At 30.9% G+C, this 15,281-nt stretch overlaps 1 protein-coding gene across 6 annotated transcripts in view; it reads right to left on the bottom strand.

Moving 5' to 3' along the window:
• The window catches only part of LOC143045445 (uncharacterized), an 81,005-nt gene that overhangs the window by 20,997 nt on the left and 44,727 nt on the right, over positions 1-15,281 (bottom strand). For all 6 annotated transcript variants that reach the window (XM_076217944.1, XM_076217946.1, XM_076217943.1 and 3 more), the window contains one exon: positions 12,187-12,242. In XM_076217944.1, the coding sequence (XP_076074059.1) occupies positions 12,187-12,242 (56 nt within the window). The remainder of the gene's footprint in view (positions 1-12,186; positions 12,243-15,281) is intronic.

Here is a 15,281-nt window from a genome sequence, read left to right as displayed (position 1 = left end):
AGCATTATACGACCGCAGAGGTTGAACCCTGAACGGTTGGGGCAAGTATGGACACAACATTCAAGCTGGATTCAGCTCTAAATTTGGATTGTGATTAAATAGTTGACACAGCATAGGTTTCTGACACAGAATGAATGTGGTCTAATGAACTTAAACAAAAAAATTTTGCCTTTGAGCAATTCACTATGCTGTTGAATATTAATCCTCTCAAAAAAATGTTTGAAGAAATTTTCTTTTTATTTATGAAATCTGAAATGAAAAAAATTGACCCCCCAATTTTTTTTTCACATCCCCCTTTCCCTTATTTCAAAACTGATCTCAATTCAAATTTCTAATGAAGTTTGCAACAATAACTACTCATTTAAATACATCATAAAATATTAAAATGTAAAAAAAGTGCTTGTTATTACTGAATGGTAAAGATTGTTTTAATCTATCAGTTGGTAGTAAAAGTGAATATACATTGTATATTGTATAAAACAATGATTTAAGTTGATTCAACTACTATTCTGGACAAAGAAAGATAACTCCAATTGAAATCCAATTGGAATTTCTTGCTATTGCACAATATTGTGCAATTAGATATTTCTTGCTATTGTGCAATACTGTGCAATTGAAAATATTTGCTATTGCACAATACTGTGCAATTGAAGATTTCTTGCTATTGCACAATACTGTGCAATTGAAGATTTCTTGCTATTGCTGAATACTGTGCAACTGAAAATTTCTTGCTATTGCACAATACTTAATATAATAATTTTGGATCCTGATTTGGACAAACTTGAAAACTGGGCCCATAATCAAAAATCTAAGTACATGTTTAGATTCAGCATATCAAAGAGGCCCAAGAATTCAATTTTTGTTAAAATCAAACTTAGTTTAATTTTGGACCCTTTGGACTTTAATGTAGACCAATTTTAAAACGGGACCAACAATTAAGAATCTACATACACAGTTAGATTTGGCATATCAAAGAACCCCAATTATTCAATTTTTGATGAAATCAAACAAAGTTTAATTTTGGACCCCGATTTGGACCAACTTGAAAACTGGGCCAATAATCAAAAATCTAAGTACATTTTTAGATTCAGCATATCAAAGAACCCCAAGGATTCAATTTTTGTTAAAATCAAACTAAGTTTAATTTTGGACCCTTTGGACCTTAATGTAGACCAATTTGAAAACAGGACCAAAAATTAAGAATCTACATACACAGTTAGATTCGGCATATCAAAGAACCCCAATTATTCAATTTTTGATGAAATCAAACAAAGTTTAATTTTGGACCCTTTGGGCCCTTTATTCCTAAACTGTTGGGACCAAAACTCCCAAAATCAATACCAACCTTCCTTTTATGGTCATAAACCTTGTGTTTAAATTTCATACATTTCTATCTACTTATACTAAAGTTATGGTGCGAAAACCAAGAAAAATGCTTATTTGGGTCCCTTTTTGGCCCCTAATTCCTAAACTGTTGGGACCTCAACTCCCAAAATCAATACCAACCTTCCTTTTGTGGTCATAAACATTGTGTTTAAATTTCATTGATTTCTATTTACTAAAACTAAAGTTATTGTGCGAAAACCAAGAATAATGCTTATTTGGGCCCTTTTTTGGCCCCTAATTCCTAAACTGTTGGAACCAAAACTCCCAAAATCAATCCCAACCTTTCTTTTGTGGTCATAAACTTTGTGTCAAAATTTCATAGATTTCTATTAACTTAAACTAAAGTTATAGTGCGAAAACCAAGAAAATGCTTATTTGGGCCCTTTTTGGCCCCTAATTCCTAAAATGTTGGGACCAAAACTCCCAAAATCAATCCCAACCTTCCTTTTGTGGTCATAAACCTTGTGTTAAAATTTCATAGATTTCTATTCAGTTTTACTAAAGTTAGAGTGCGAAAACTAAAAGTATTCGGACGACGACGCCAACGTGATAGCAATATACGACGAAAAATTTTTCAAATTTTGCGGTCGTATAAAAACAAGAGCCCTAAACGCTTTGATATATTATAGACTTTTTATTCCAAAACAAATAAAAAAAAGAAATTTATTGAAAAGTAGCATTCTGACATCTTTATAAAAATCTAGTACAATTGGCCTTACTTTGCTTAATGTAACTAAAGTCCTCTAAGACACAAGGTCACAGATAAAGAACTTAAGCATAATAACAGCAAGGGGAAACAACTTTGGTTGAAAAAAAAAGTACAGATCGCTGGTTAAATTAATTAGAGAGAAGTCAGGAAGAAAAGAAGCAGTTATTTTGGTAGAAGCTTAGTCATTATCAATATTACAACAATGTTAAGTATTTGCTCATTATTGATGAACATAATGCAATGAAAACAAAAGATAAGACCTGGGTGATTTTAGGTAAATAATTAACTGTTGATATGTACTAATTTACCCTTAATGTGGATGTAGGAAACATATGGTCCTGTTTCTGATCAGACAGATACAGGGACTGGAGGTATGCATTGATCTCTTCACCATAATTCTAAAGCCAGTAATTCTCAATTATGCACAACATCATCGCTTAGAGATATGCAGCAAAAGACAAACTATAATGTCTTTATGTTACTTTTATTAACGAAAATTAAATACAATGCTTTTAGATGATCCTATATTGACCTGACTTAGCATGTGTTAATCTTGGTTTGTTTTCATTTATTCTGGACAAACTAATGTAAGCATTAGAAAAATAAACACACACAGATAAAAAAAAAAATACAGATTTTTTGTTCACAAAGAAATAACAGCACATTTTGATTGGACAATGGCATTCGTCAATTGAACAAGTCCACAGATGGTAGTCACAGAAGGTTGAAAGATATTTGTAAATTTGAATTTTGAATTTTTAAGAGTATTGCAATAGAATATGAATAGCAGTACCATATCAAAAGAGTCACCAATGCCACTTAATCTTTATTTTTCAGTTTTATTAACTATTGATTTTAATGGTTCTGCTCAAAGTCACCAGTTAGAGTGCATTTGCGAACATCAAATCCCAATTGATGGTGACAATTTTGCAAATATGATACATGTACTGTTATTCCTTAATTCTTTCCAAACAGATGGTATCCATCTTAAATTCTAATGTTTCAGCTTAGATTGTTATGGTCCATTTCTAATGTTGTAAAAATATAAAACCATTGGCTCCTAGTTCTACTCTATTTCTTCAAAGTATATAAAGACTTAATGAGTTAGGAAATTAGAGACTTGACTTTTTGAAATAAACAAGTTATCAAGATGAAAGAAATCTATTACTAAAGATAATATTCTGTTATTTTCAAGCACCAAATTAAAATTGATATTTAAGGAGGTAAAACTCAGCAATTTGATTTTGATTACAGTGCAGCATAAGACTGTCACTTCAGACTTTATAACATTGTCTTATAACAACCTGTATGTGGGTGTATGAGATGGATAAACAATTGCCTAAACCTCTGAAATTGTGCCAAAATTCCTTACTATTATGACTCAAGGACAAGTATTCCATAATATTGATCTAACACAAATTTTATCGCCTGAAAAGCAAGCGATAAAAAAAATTATGGTATAAAAAGACCAATGATGTTGTTCTTCACAATAAAGCATAAAACTGTCTTTCAAGTGAAATTTGAAGGTTGCTTGCCTGCTGAGGTGTAGTAACATTATAGTATTTTTAAATCTGATTGCTTTCAAAGATACTTCTTGCAAAGCCAAGCAAAAACATTTAATACAAATGCTGAAATGTTTTGCCAGCTTTACTTATCATGATTGCTTTTATGTTGAAAGTCTTTTTGATAAAGGTTTTACTACAAAATATCACTCAAATTTATCATTATAAATGAGCCATGTAAATCAGGACAAGGTCAGAAGAACTCTGCCAGACCAACATGTACAACTTACATCTACCTGATGTGGTAAGATTGCTAACGAGACAACTATCCACCAGAGACCAAATGGCAAAGATATAAATTATTTGGCTATTTAAACAAAGTTACTATAAAAAATGCAATTATCTGCATTATAAAGCAGAGTTTATTGAAATATTAAAAATTACAAAACAAGGACAATAATCCAGTGACCAAATTGACAAAATGCAAAATATTAATAGCAAGATGTTAAAAAATTTGGATTTCATGTATTTCCTCTATGTTCAACACTTAGGTAAATACCAAGGAAAGCAGACTTTGAACCAATAAATGTATAACCAGATTATACATGAAAATTTGGCAAAAAAACTGTCATCAGTGACACAGTTATATGAAAGTGGGTGCATTGGCAAACAAAACATCAATATGTGTATCATTACAGTTTGACCTTAATATATAGTATAAATAGAATATTACTGTTCCTTTGACAAAAAAATAACTACTCATGACCTTGCAGAAACACACCTTAGCATAATTAATAGAAAAACTGGTATTTACAACTGGAAACATACATGTGTCAACTGATTTCCTTGCAAGTGATTTATTTGAATCTGATTGTAGCATGAAATGGTGTACAAAGGTTAAAGCAAAGTGGAACTAATGCAAAGTCTTCAAAAAAGCTTAGCCTGAGAATATTTTTTAAACCAAACTTTTATTAAAATATCTTTAAATAAAAGCAGAATAAAACTGACTAGTTGTATGATAATTGGTTTACTCTTGCATTGCTTATGTTATAAATGCTGTAAAGCCAGCCATATCACTTCGATACCAATGCAAATGTAATAATCATCATAGTAATGACTTCCATACTTATGTGAAGTCCTCAGTTTGATTCCAGTTCTATTTAAAGAGTATCATTTCATCATTGAAGCAAAACTGATTGTGAATCCTGAAATAGTTATGTTTCACATCCAATCTTTGATGGTAATATTCTTTACAAAGCACAAAAATGTCAGTATTCACCTCAAAAGCTTCCAAAACCTTTAAACAGACTTATTAAGAAAAGATATAGTTACGATAATGTTGTCAAGTCATTAAAGATTGCATATTTTGGCTTTAATATTGATTCACTTATAGGGTCTTTGTATCAGAACTAAACACATTTATTTAAAAAAACAGTTGTTGGCATGACACGGGTTATGTTCTTCTCATATATTTTATGATAGTATGATACTAAACCCCTAACCGGAGGGATTGTGCCTGATATTCATATGATGAAGACATAATCTTTCAATCAGTTTAATTGAGGTCTGGAGCTGACATGTCAGTTAACTGCTAGTAGTCTGTTATTATTTCTGTATTATTGTCATTTTATTTATTTTCTTTTGTTACATCTTCTGACATCGGACTCAGACTTCTCTTGAACTGAATTTTAATGTGCGTATTGTTATGCGTTTACTTTTCTACATTGGCTAGAGGTATTAGGGGGGGTTGAGATCTCATAAACAATAAACATGTTAAACACTGCAGCAATTTTGCGCCTGTCCCAAGTCAGGAGCCTCTGGCCTTGAAGGCATAAAACTTTGCTCAGTGCTCGGAGCACAAAAATCATGCTCGAAACATGAAATCCAGCAATTTGATTGGTTGATTTTCGAGTCTGAGTACAAAAATCATGCTCGAAAGTTTTATGACCGTGAGGCCTGGTCTTTGTTAGTCTTTAAGATTTTTAATTTTAGTTTCTTGTGAATAACTCTGAGTTCAGTATGATGTCCATTATCACTGTACTAGTATATCTTTAAGGAGCCAGCTGAAGGATGCCTTCGGGTGTGGGAGTTTCTCGCTACATTGAAGACCCATTGTTGGCCTTTGGCTGTTGTCTGCTCTATGGTTGGGTTGTTGTCGCTTTGACACATTCCCCATTTCCTTTCTCAATTTTATTCAATAGATTTGAGTCATATTTCATCAGAAATCCCAAGTTACAGCTAGAGAGGAGAATTATAAATCTTGGAAATGAAATACTTCAGATGATCAAAGGACATAAGTCTGTCTGACATCAGTATCTATATCTTGAATTTTGTGTTCCATTTTGGCATTTAGGCTTTAAACTTTTTTACATTAAGAGATCTTGTTATCAATATTTAGATATGAGATACTGCTCTATCAAAAATGATGTTTTGCTTCACAATTTATTTCAATTTTCTTTTTGTGTAAAGCTGTTGTTCTTATATGTTTGACCATGTGTAAGGGCCATAATGGAACAACTACGGTACATACATTCCAACATGTTCATGATGTCATAGTGACATCACAAGTAACCTTTCTGTAATAAAGTGTCCTGATTATATTAACCTGTTCATTTATCAATGTAATTTACATAATATTGCATCTTTACACTAAATCCTTTGGAAGTTTTTTTTGCAATTACAGGGGTCAAATTATAATATTTTCATAACTCCTCCTTTTATAAGAACTACAGTGTTTTAGTTTCAGACTACCAACCTGCATTGCTTTTTAACTACATCTATGCAGAGGTCGTTTTTGGCCTCACCTGGTCTTACATAAGTCACCATCACAGGTAACATGGTGAACTTCATGGAAGATGACTCAGGAATTTTTATATGTTTTGATAGTCAGAGATAAGAAGAATTCCATGTAATGCAAAAAGCAGAACTATATAATGGAGACTGAGCAAAGAAGACTTGTTATCAATTATTTACAGAGTTCAAACATAACTTAATCATAGATGATATAAGATGTAGCATCTGGTAGCCTCATTTATACTGACTGCAATATTTTCTGCAAATGTAACTCAGCAAAAAAAAATGAAAAAGTAACATATATGTAACATCTATAGATCTGGATTATTGCCAAACCACCAGTGAACATCACAATGAATAGTTTAATACAGATAATATGCAAGGATTTTTCCAAGTTGAAAAAAAAGAAATTACCAACACATGAAAATAACCTTCATATATTTGACCTTGCAAAGTCAAGGTCAATGACCATCATAGTATAGCTAATTTTCCAAAATACAAATCAAATTTGTTTCACATTTATATTAATGTTCTTGTGAATTCCTCAGATTTCATGCCAAAAAACATGGAAACATCATTTAAAAACTTGGTGATAGTAATTGCTACTTGTAAACAGCCACTTCTGGACATCTAAATGATTATTGCTATAAGTATTAACCATTTGAACATCAGATTATTTAAAGACTTAACCTTGTTCTTTCACTTAAAATAAAAAAAAATATGCTGAAAGATAGATTTTTAAATTATAGCCAACAGATCTTACAATAAGTTGTAATTAGTATCTACATTTTCAAAAACAAAAGTACAGATGTGATTGATAAAAGGCAATCGATCAACAAATTCCAGGAAAACTTGAAAAATAAAGTTTTTTCATTCATTTTTATAACTTAGGTACAAGGATACATTAAGCAAAGAAAATCTTATCTACCAAGAGTGTTGGCTTGATTGATTGATAGGTGTTTAACACCACTTTCAACACTATAGGGCTTTTTCATGACAGTCAGTTTTTATTTGTCCGAAGAGAGAAGCACCAACCTTCATCCATTGGATGGAGGTTGGTATACAATTTATCTGTGTTGTAATAAGAATAAATTGTTGATTCAGATATGTTTTTCCTCTTTGTTTCAAAATTTTGAAAGTCAATGGACAATAAGTAGCCAGGAGAGGCAAAGCCAAATAATCTCCATGAAAATGAGATGAAACATTTGTAATACAATTGGCTACCAAATACTATTGACTTATGATTTGGGGTTTTCCTTGTTCTGATCTACTCACAAACTTTAACACTTGTTGACATCACTTATGAAATCAAAGAGCTGAATAGCTCTGAGGGGAAAGACGGCCCTTGTTTCTATTTAATTATTTTTTTTGGAAGGGGGGGGGGGGAGGGGGGGGGGTATCTTTTGATAGTCTTCATATAAAGAAGGAAAAAAAGAACAGCTAGAACATGTAAAAAGGTTGACGATATTGAAATCAATTGTTGTTTAATGTAATTTTGTTTCCTTAGTTGAGGATTCAATTTGGACCAATGGAAGAGATCTGCATCTTCTAAATCTAAACATATGATTAAAGTTGATAGTTAATTATCATTATCTAATTTCAACTGAATTCTGTCATTTCACAACAACTACAATATTTTTTGAAATCTTAATTGTGTACCACTGAACTGCAGGCTAGGGCCATTTTCCATTTTTTGTGACAGTACTCTTAAATTTTTAAGTTTTTTCTTAAGAAAGTTTGGACTGAAAAATCTATTCAGTTTTAACTTTCCATTGATAAAGTTCCCAGTTACAACTCTCATCACAGGGAAACAGGTACTAATAAAAAACAATATGATTGATGTAAACTGTGTGAAGCTTGTTTCCAAATCCTAAATTTGAAATATTTGTAAATTTCATGTGTACATAGGTAAAAACTGCAAAATGCAACATTTTTTTTTATTTTTATTTTTTACCATTACAATGATTATGTTGGTACACAAAAATTTAGTTTTAATGGAAGACTTCTAATCCAATGAAATGTCACATTTTAAGTGTTTAGATACATTCACTTTTATTGTAGTGGATAATTACTCAACAATTGAGGTGCTCCTGAATTGGAAGAAGATTCTCAAAACAGAATTTTTATAGAAAAAAAATGAATAAAATCGTTTCTCTCCCCTATCACATGTATCCCCACGATCTTTGTTTACTTTGAAAGTTGTTCACCTACAAATTAAAGTATTGCATGTTGATGTTTGAATCATCTACAGCAAACATTATTATGTTTAAATTTAACAAATACCAATGTGTAATTAGTGCACGATCTCTGAGAATTATTTAAATAACCAGTGAAGGATATCCCTGCTTCTGCGTAGTGTGACATTCCAAGAATGACGTCACTATAAAATACAATGTAGGTTGGATATATTTAGAATATCTCGTCATACTGATTTTTCCGGATTGTAAAAGATACATAAACAGTGGAAAGGAGAGCTCAATATACGATAATTTCGTGAGAAACAGAAGGGAAAGGTGTAAAAAAGTGTTTAAAGTCAAACTATTCATTTCTAGGTCTCCTTCTCTTCAATCTTAGTAAGATTTGTTGGGGGGTTTTCCACACTATAAAAACAAAATGAATGATGTGAGGGAATGTCACTATGGTCAACCCCATAGGGGATTGACGGCTTGAAGCCGTCTTCCCCAAAAACCAGCATGCCTTAGTCTAACCTCAAGAACTTCATCAAGGCTAGACAAAAAGCCTGAAGTCATTTGTGTTACTGTAAGCAAGGTTACCTAGTACATGTATATAACATTTTTCATACCACTTTTAAAACGGTAGCCTTTCAGAAAAGAAATTTAAATAAGTAAAAGCAATCCATACTGTATTTAAAATATATGACAGTTCTGGAGTGCATTAATATTAACTTATATTTTTAAAACAAGAATGCCATTGAGGAAATCTTCAAAACAATAACTCTTCAAAAAACTTCTAACCATTGCCATTTTGAACCTTAATGTACCATTAACTCTTTGTACTTATAACTGCCTTTGAACTGGAAAATACCATCATTATCTCAACAACTTATTGTATAGACTGTGAAATTTCAATTTGATTCAAATCATTGAAAAGATAAATAATGACTTTCACCTGAATGAAAGACTAAAAGAAAAACACTTATGAAAAATCTGACAACCACTGATAAATAGCTTCATACACATGCCACAAGTCACAAAAAAGTAATACCAAGTTCCATTAAACATGTAAAAAAAACTCCATATATAGAATTTTTTAACATCAGAATATCAAATGTTATGAGAAGAATCAATCTTTTCCAAAAGACTGCAATTTCTATAATATTGAAACACAGTGGAATGCTTCTACTTCCAAAGATGCAAGAATCTTTTGTTTCGTGGTCTGAACAAGATTTGGATAAATTTGGGTGATTTTTTGGTGTTTCTAAACTTTGTAAATGATTTGGACCTACAACTGTTTTGATTAAAGTGCCACTTAGGTGAAAAGCATAGGTGAAAACAAACTGCTATTTTTATTTGATTAGAACATTCTCATCAATTGCCTCTAACAAATATCTATTAGCATGGAATTTTATATTAGTCATTTTGTAACAAGCATGAAAGTTGGAATCAATTAGATAATCATTTCTTAAAGTACATTTACTTTAAATAGAAACATTTCTCTCATAAAACTTTGATTTTGATGTTGCTTATTGATAATGTAAACACATCATGAAGATTTATTCTGGATAGAATGCCATGTTTTGTTCTCTCAAAGTACACTTTCTGTCAGTTGAGTTATTGTTTTGGACCCAGCCATGATTGAATGTTACTTGTTAATATCATAGCATTGCGCCTAATGCTATCTTAAGGGATTTTGTCATGTTGTAGGATTTTGGCATACTTTACCATCAAGAGAAGATGAAATGTACTACCGTGGATTCATCTATTTTTTTGCTGTCACCAATTTTTGTGAATTAAGAAAACTTGTAGTTTCAAGGATAGTTCATTTTGTGGTTTTGCCAAAGTCAAGACACGCGCCTTTAAAAAAATTAAATCGTTGATCTTTTATATTCTCAGTTTAGCTATACCCACAAAATTTAAATCCCCGAAAATTGAGGTCCCATGAATTAGAAAGAATCTACAGTATTTCCAAACAATTCTTTTGTAAGGAATAAAAAACCACAATAAGCAGCAGAAGTTACTATGTTTGTTTCATAATAAATTTTGTTCAGATGAACTATTTTCAAGTCAGTGCAATAGAGAAGCAGACGTATGACTGCTCAACCTGTACTGTTGTACCCAGTAGATAACTAACAAAAACAGTTAACAATGCTGTAAATAAATAGACACGAAGAAAAAATGCAATATAACCTTCTAGCAACCTTGAACAAGGTCAAGAAAGCATCAATTGAAATTAGAAATCTCTTTAACAATAGGTAATCGTTAACAAATAATTAACACAACAGCAGAAGAAATAACCTAATCAAAGATATCTGTAATTGCTGACAGGTATAAAAGTAAAAGTATTTCTGTCTCAGACAGACCTACTATTTGAGTGACAAGAAGAGCTGACTTGCTGCCAGATTTCAATCATCAACTTAATCATTATTTCATTCCAACAGACTTTCTTCTTATACAATTTTACTGAATCGTAAAACAGATCTTTCAAAAGAACTATAATCATTCCTTTATTCTTTTGAATAAAAGAAGAAAAGAAAAAAAAAAAGAATCAATTTGTCTTTTTTCAAACAACCTGCAATGCTGTTATTGCAATCAGCATTAAATTATATGAAACGTGACAATTGTTAATAATTCTTAATGACGTGACAACTGTTGAGTTAATTCCTGGACAAGAGCTGCCAACTTAGTGCACTCTCTCTCTTACCACATAATTGTGTAGGTGTCTAATTTCCTACACCATCCACTACGTAAACACTTCTGTGATGTAAAACGCATGCTGACATCATCAAACAGATAAAAAAAAAATATACTTTTCTCCTCAATCTTTATAATTCTACGGTATTTACTGATGCTTCCAAGTAAACAAAAATGCTTTAATCAGCAGAAAAATAACTGGCGACAGAAAATGACTTGCACATGTACAGATTTTCTAAATGATACATCTGTTTGTTTGTTCATCAGTCAACAAGTTGTTTTTGCTATGTAATTATTTTCCAAGTACAATTCAGTAATAAGGTAGATCGGAATACAATATAACTATGTAATTAGTGTAAGCTTGTTAATAAGACATTATAAAAAAGAAGATGTGGTATGATTGCCAATGAGACAACTATCCACAAAAGACCAAAATGACACAGACATTAACAACTATAGGTCACCGTACGGCCTTCAACAAAGAGCAAAGCCCATACCGCATAGTCAGCTATAAAAACAATTCAAACAAGAAAACTAACGGCCTTATTAATGTAAAAAAAAAAAAAAAAAAAATGAACGAAAAAACAAATATGTAAAATTGCCCATTTTCTTCTTGACAGAAACATGTTTTAAATTAATTGACCAGCAGAAGTGTGAAACTTAGTTACCTTGTGACTTATATTAACATAATGGGAAAATAAACTTCATCGCTTAAACTTAAATGTTGTTATATATATTTCATTTCACTTGAAAGCATTCAAAAAAAGGTTTTATTGAATTTGAATATAGACCACTTAATAGAGGATGAGCATGCTCTACTTCTGATATGAAATTAGTTAAGCAAGCACTGAAAGTTTGACTCTGTCGTGTTATGTAGAATAAGACTATACATAAATGTCTTGGACAACTGTTCAACTCTCCTTACCTTAGCTCTTTCTAATGATTTTCTCTGTTCTGCAAATGCTGGAGGGGTTTTCAAAGCTTTAAAAAACAAAAGTACATCACATGATAAAAAAAACCTGTCAATAATTGGTTAAGTCAAATTCATTTATTTCATTTCAAGGTATTATGTTATAAGAGGGAATATTGGAGTTTTTACAAATGTATTTAACCTCGATAACATCTGGGGTGCCTTATTAACTTCATTAATAAAATCTTTAACCTATTTTCAATGATGCAATTCCATCAAAAGGATATATTATTGGTTCTTAAATATTTACAGATTTTCTTGTTATCTTAATTTTTGAAGTTTGTAGTCTGCCAATGTGTGCCAATGTTTTGATCTTTTATGTTATTGTTTTCACCGTGTTTGAAAAATAATTAGAATATTTATAATGTGATACATAATTACTGAAGATCTCAGTGAAGAGAAGTTGCAGTAAATAAATTATATTTTACATGTACAATAATGAATGGATTGATTGTTTGCTTGTTGCAAGTATTTCATGCATATTCAGGACAATAAATGGATGTAAAGATACAGTATATACACCAACAATAAATACATTATATCACATAACTTTTAGTATTTGATTAACACAAATAATTCAGGCCCTATACGTGTAATTGAAGTGTGTCACAAATCCTGGATTTTGATTGGAACTCTTTGGAAGAGGGCAAATCAGCTGATAGCTTTCTTTAATCTGTCAAGTTGGAACAAGTTGCTTTCTTAAAAGATTGTTGCTGAATTTGTGTTTGCTTTTGAATTAAAATAATTGACTGTGAATATAAGAAGCCAGTTGAAAGTATATATTTACAGCTTCTATTTGAATAGTTATTTTAAAGCTTGACTATTTTATTTATTACTTGGGAATGTACATAATTTTTCCGATTATAACCCTTTGGCAAATCCTAATTTCTACTAACCGGATGACTTATGCAAATTGCACAAACCTACTCAGTTTGCTTTATAATGTGGAATTCTGGATGCATTTATTTTATCTATCATATCTTTATATTTTGTTTCCTACATGAATGCCTTTATATTCTCAACTCGTATTTGAAGCTGTCTTTACTCATGGTAGATGTTGTATGCGGTGAAACCTGTGGCATACAATTGATTGGGACCTTTTATGAAGAGACTGATTTTGGTCTCATAAAATTTTTTAAAAGGATTTCCTGATTTTACTTAAATCAATTCAAACATTCTACAGTGAAACTTAGTTTTGTCGAAGAACTTCTTAATTCAGAAGTTTATGAATACCTGTACACACTTTCAAAATAACCAATTTATATAAAAAGGTATGTAGATATAAAAAGATACCAGAAATAAAATGATGTACGCCAGACACGAGTTCAGTAGACACAAAAAAGCACCATGCCAGTTTCGCTCGAATGAAAAAAGTTAAAAGGCTAAATACATTACAAAGTTAAGGAATCTATTCCTTGTGTAGACAATCCTTAGCTTTTCGAAAAGGTCAAAGTTTATAATAGGACAGTGACTCAAAAAAGAAACAAAAAAGAAACAACTCGAGGTCAGAATACCGTTAGAAATGATGACCGTGCTTGAAAGTCATATGTGAAGCTCTTTCTTCCGTGTCCTGAATTTAGATAACAAAAACGAAAATAAGCTTTCACGAGTAAATTTAATAGTATTGCATGCAAGTTGTATCTTAGCGCACGAAATAGTAAATAGAAAGCATCTCACTGATACTCAGGAAAAGAATACGCATTTGCATCATCACATATCTTAATCTAATAGTTGAATTCGAATGTCAAACGGCCTACATTAAATGTTTTGACTCCTGATTCATTGACATTTTATCCGGAATTTTTGAGAACGCAAACCGATAGTGTGCTTTTGACATGTGATCTATAATGTGAATGCATCAAGAGGTGTAGGATAGTTGGTCAACACATTGAATACAATTGTCAAAACCGTACCATATAGTACAAATATGTAGATGCTATACGGTTAAACTATTAAAACAAATAAACAAAAATTGAATTCAAATTTTATAAAAAACTAACGTTCCTGTTATTATTTTATTTTCAAATTCTTTTGAATATACATTGTATATAATATCAATAAACACAAACGTCAAGTATTTACAGATGGAAAGTTTATTTATCGAATGAATCTACTTTTAAATTCTAACATTCCACTATGTGAATATATTACTATACAAAATATAAGCAAAGACTTCTAAATCCATACTAAAACGGTATGAAATAATCAACATTATGGTTGTAATTAAATTTTGTTGTGATTATTGTAAATTATTTTTACGGTTGTTGTGAGTTGCAAGGATTTAAAATCATGCTTTATGAATTGAAAACACACAAGTATTTTTATTCAGGGCCGTTTAAAATTTAAATATTTACTAAATTTATCGTACTTTCCGTTTTATGGATATATTACAATACAAAAAATAAATAATAATTACTCATAAAACCTAAATACTAAAATGGTATGAAATAATTAACGTAGAAATATAATGATTATTGTTTATAAACATTTTTTTTGTAGGATGCAAGAATTTATTTAGATTTAATTTTTATGTTTTCTTTACAAATGAATATTTAAAAATACCAAAGCAGAGTATCTTGTAATATAAAATACTTATTTCTTAATTGCAACTCTGAAAATATTCTGATTTCAATCATTGTTAGTTTCTTCGGAAACATAAATACAGTATATATTTTGTATATATTTCTTTGATTCCGATTGAATACTTTTGATAAGAATATTATCTTTCTTTTTTCCGATCTAATATTAATATGGTAACCAGAATCTTCTCTCCCATAAGTCTATGATGAAATACACACTCAGTATCCCGTGGTTAAATCTTCAAACATATATAGTTCACATGTTATCGAGACAACATACAATACCACGTTATAATTGACCCATATACACACAGTGTACAGTGGTCGTTTTAAAACAAATATAATTACGTCGTCAAAGGCCATCAAGGGACCATATCAAAGACGTAGATAACAACCTGTTAAGACCTGTATAAATGACCGAAAACTTTCGAGACGTTCCGAGAATTTTATTCTGACTTCCGGCCGAGAGAT

Source organism: Mytilus galloprovincialis, chromosome 9 (assembly GCF_965363235.1).
Source record: "Mytilus galloprovincialis chromosome 9, xbMytGall1.hap1.1, whole genome shotgun sequence".
NCBI classification, from domain to species: domain Eukaryota; kingdom Metazoa; phylum Mollusca; class Bivalvia; order Mytilida; family Mytilidae; genus Mytilus; species Mytilus galloprovincialis.
Note: the sequence above shows the minus strand (reverse complement) of the source record. Positions and strands in the feature narration are given on the sequence as shown.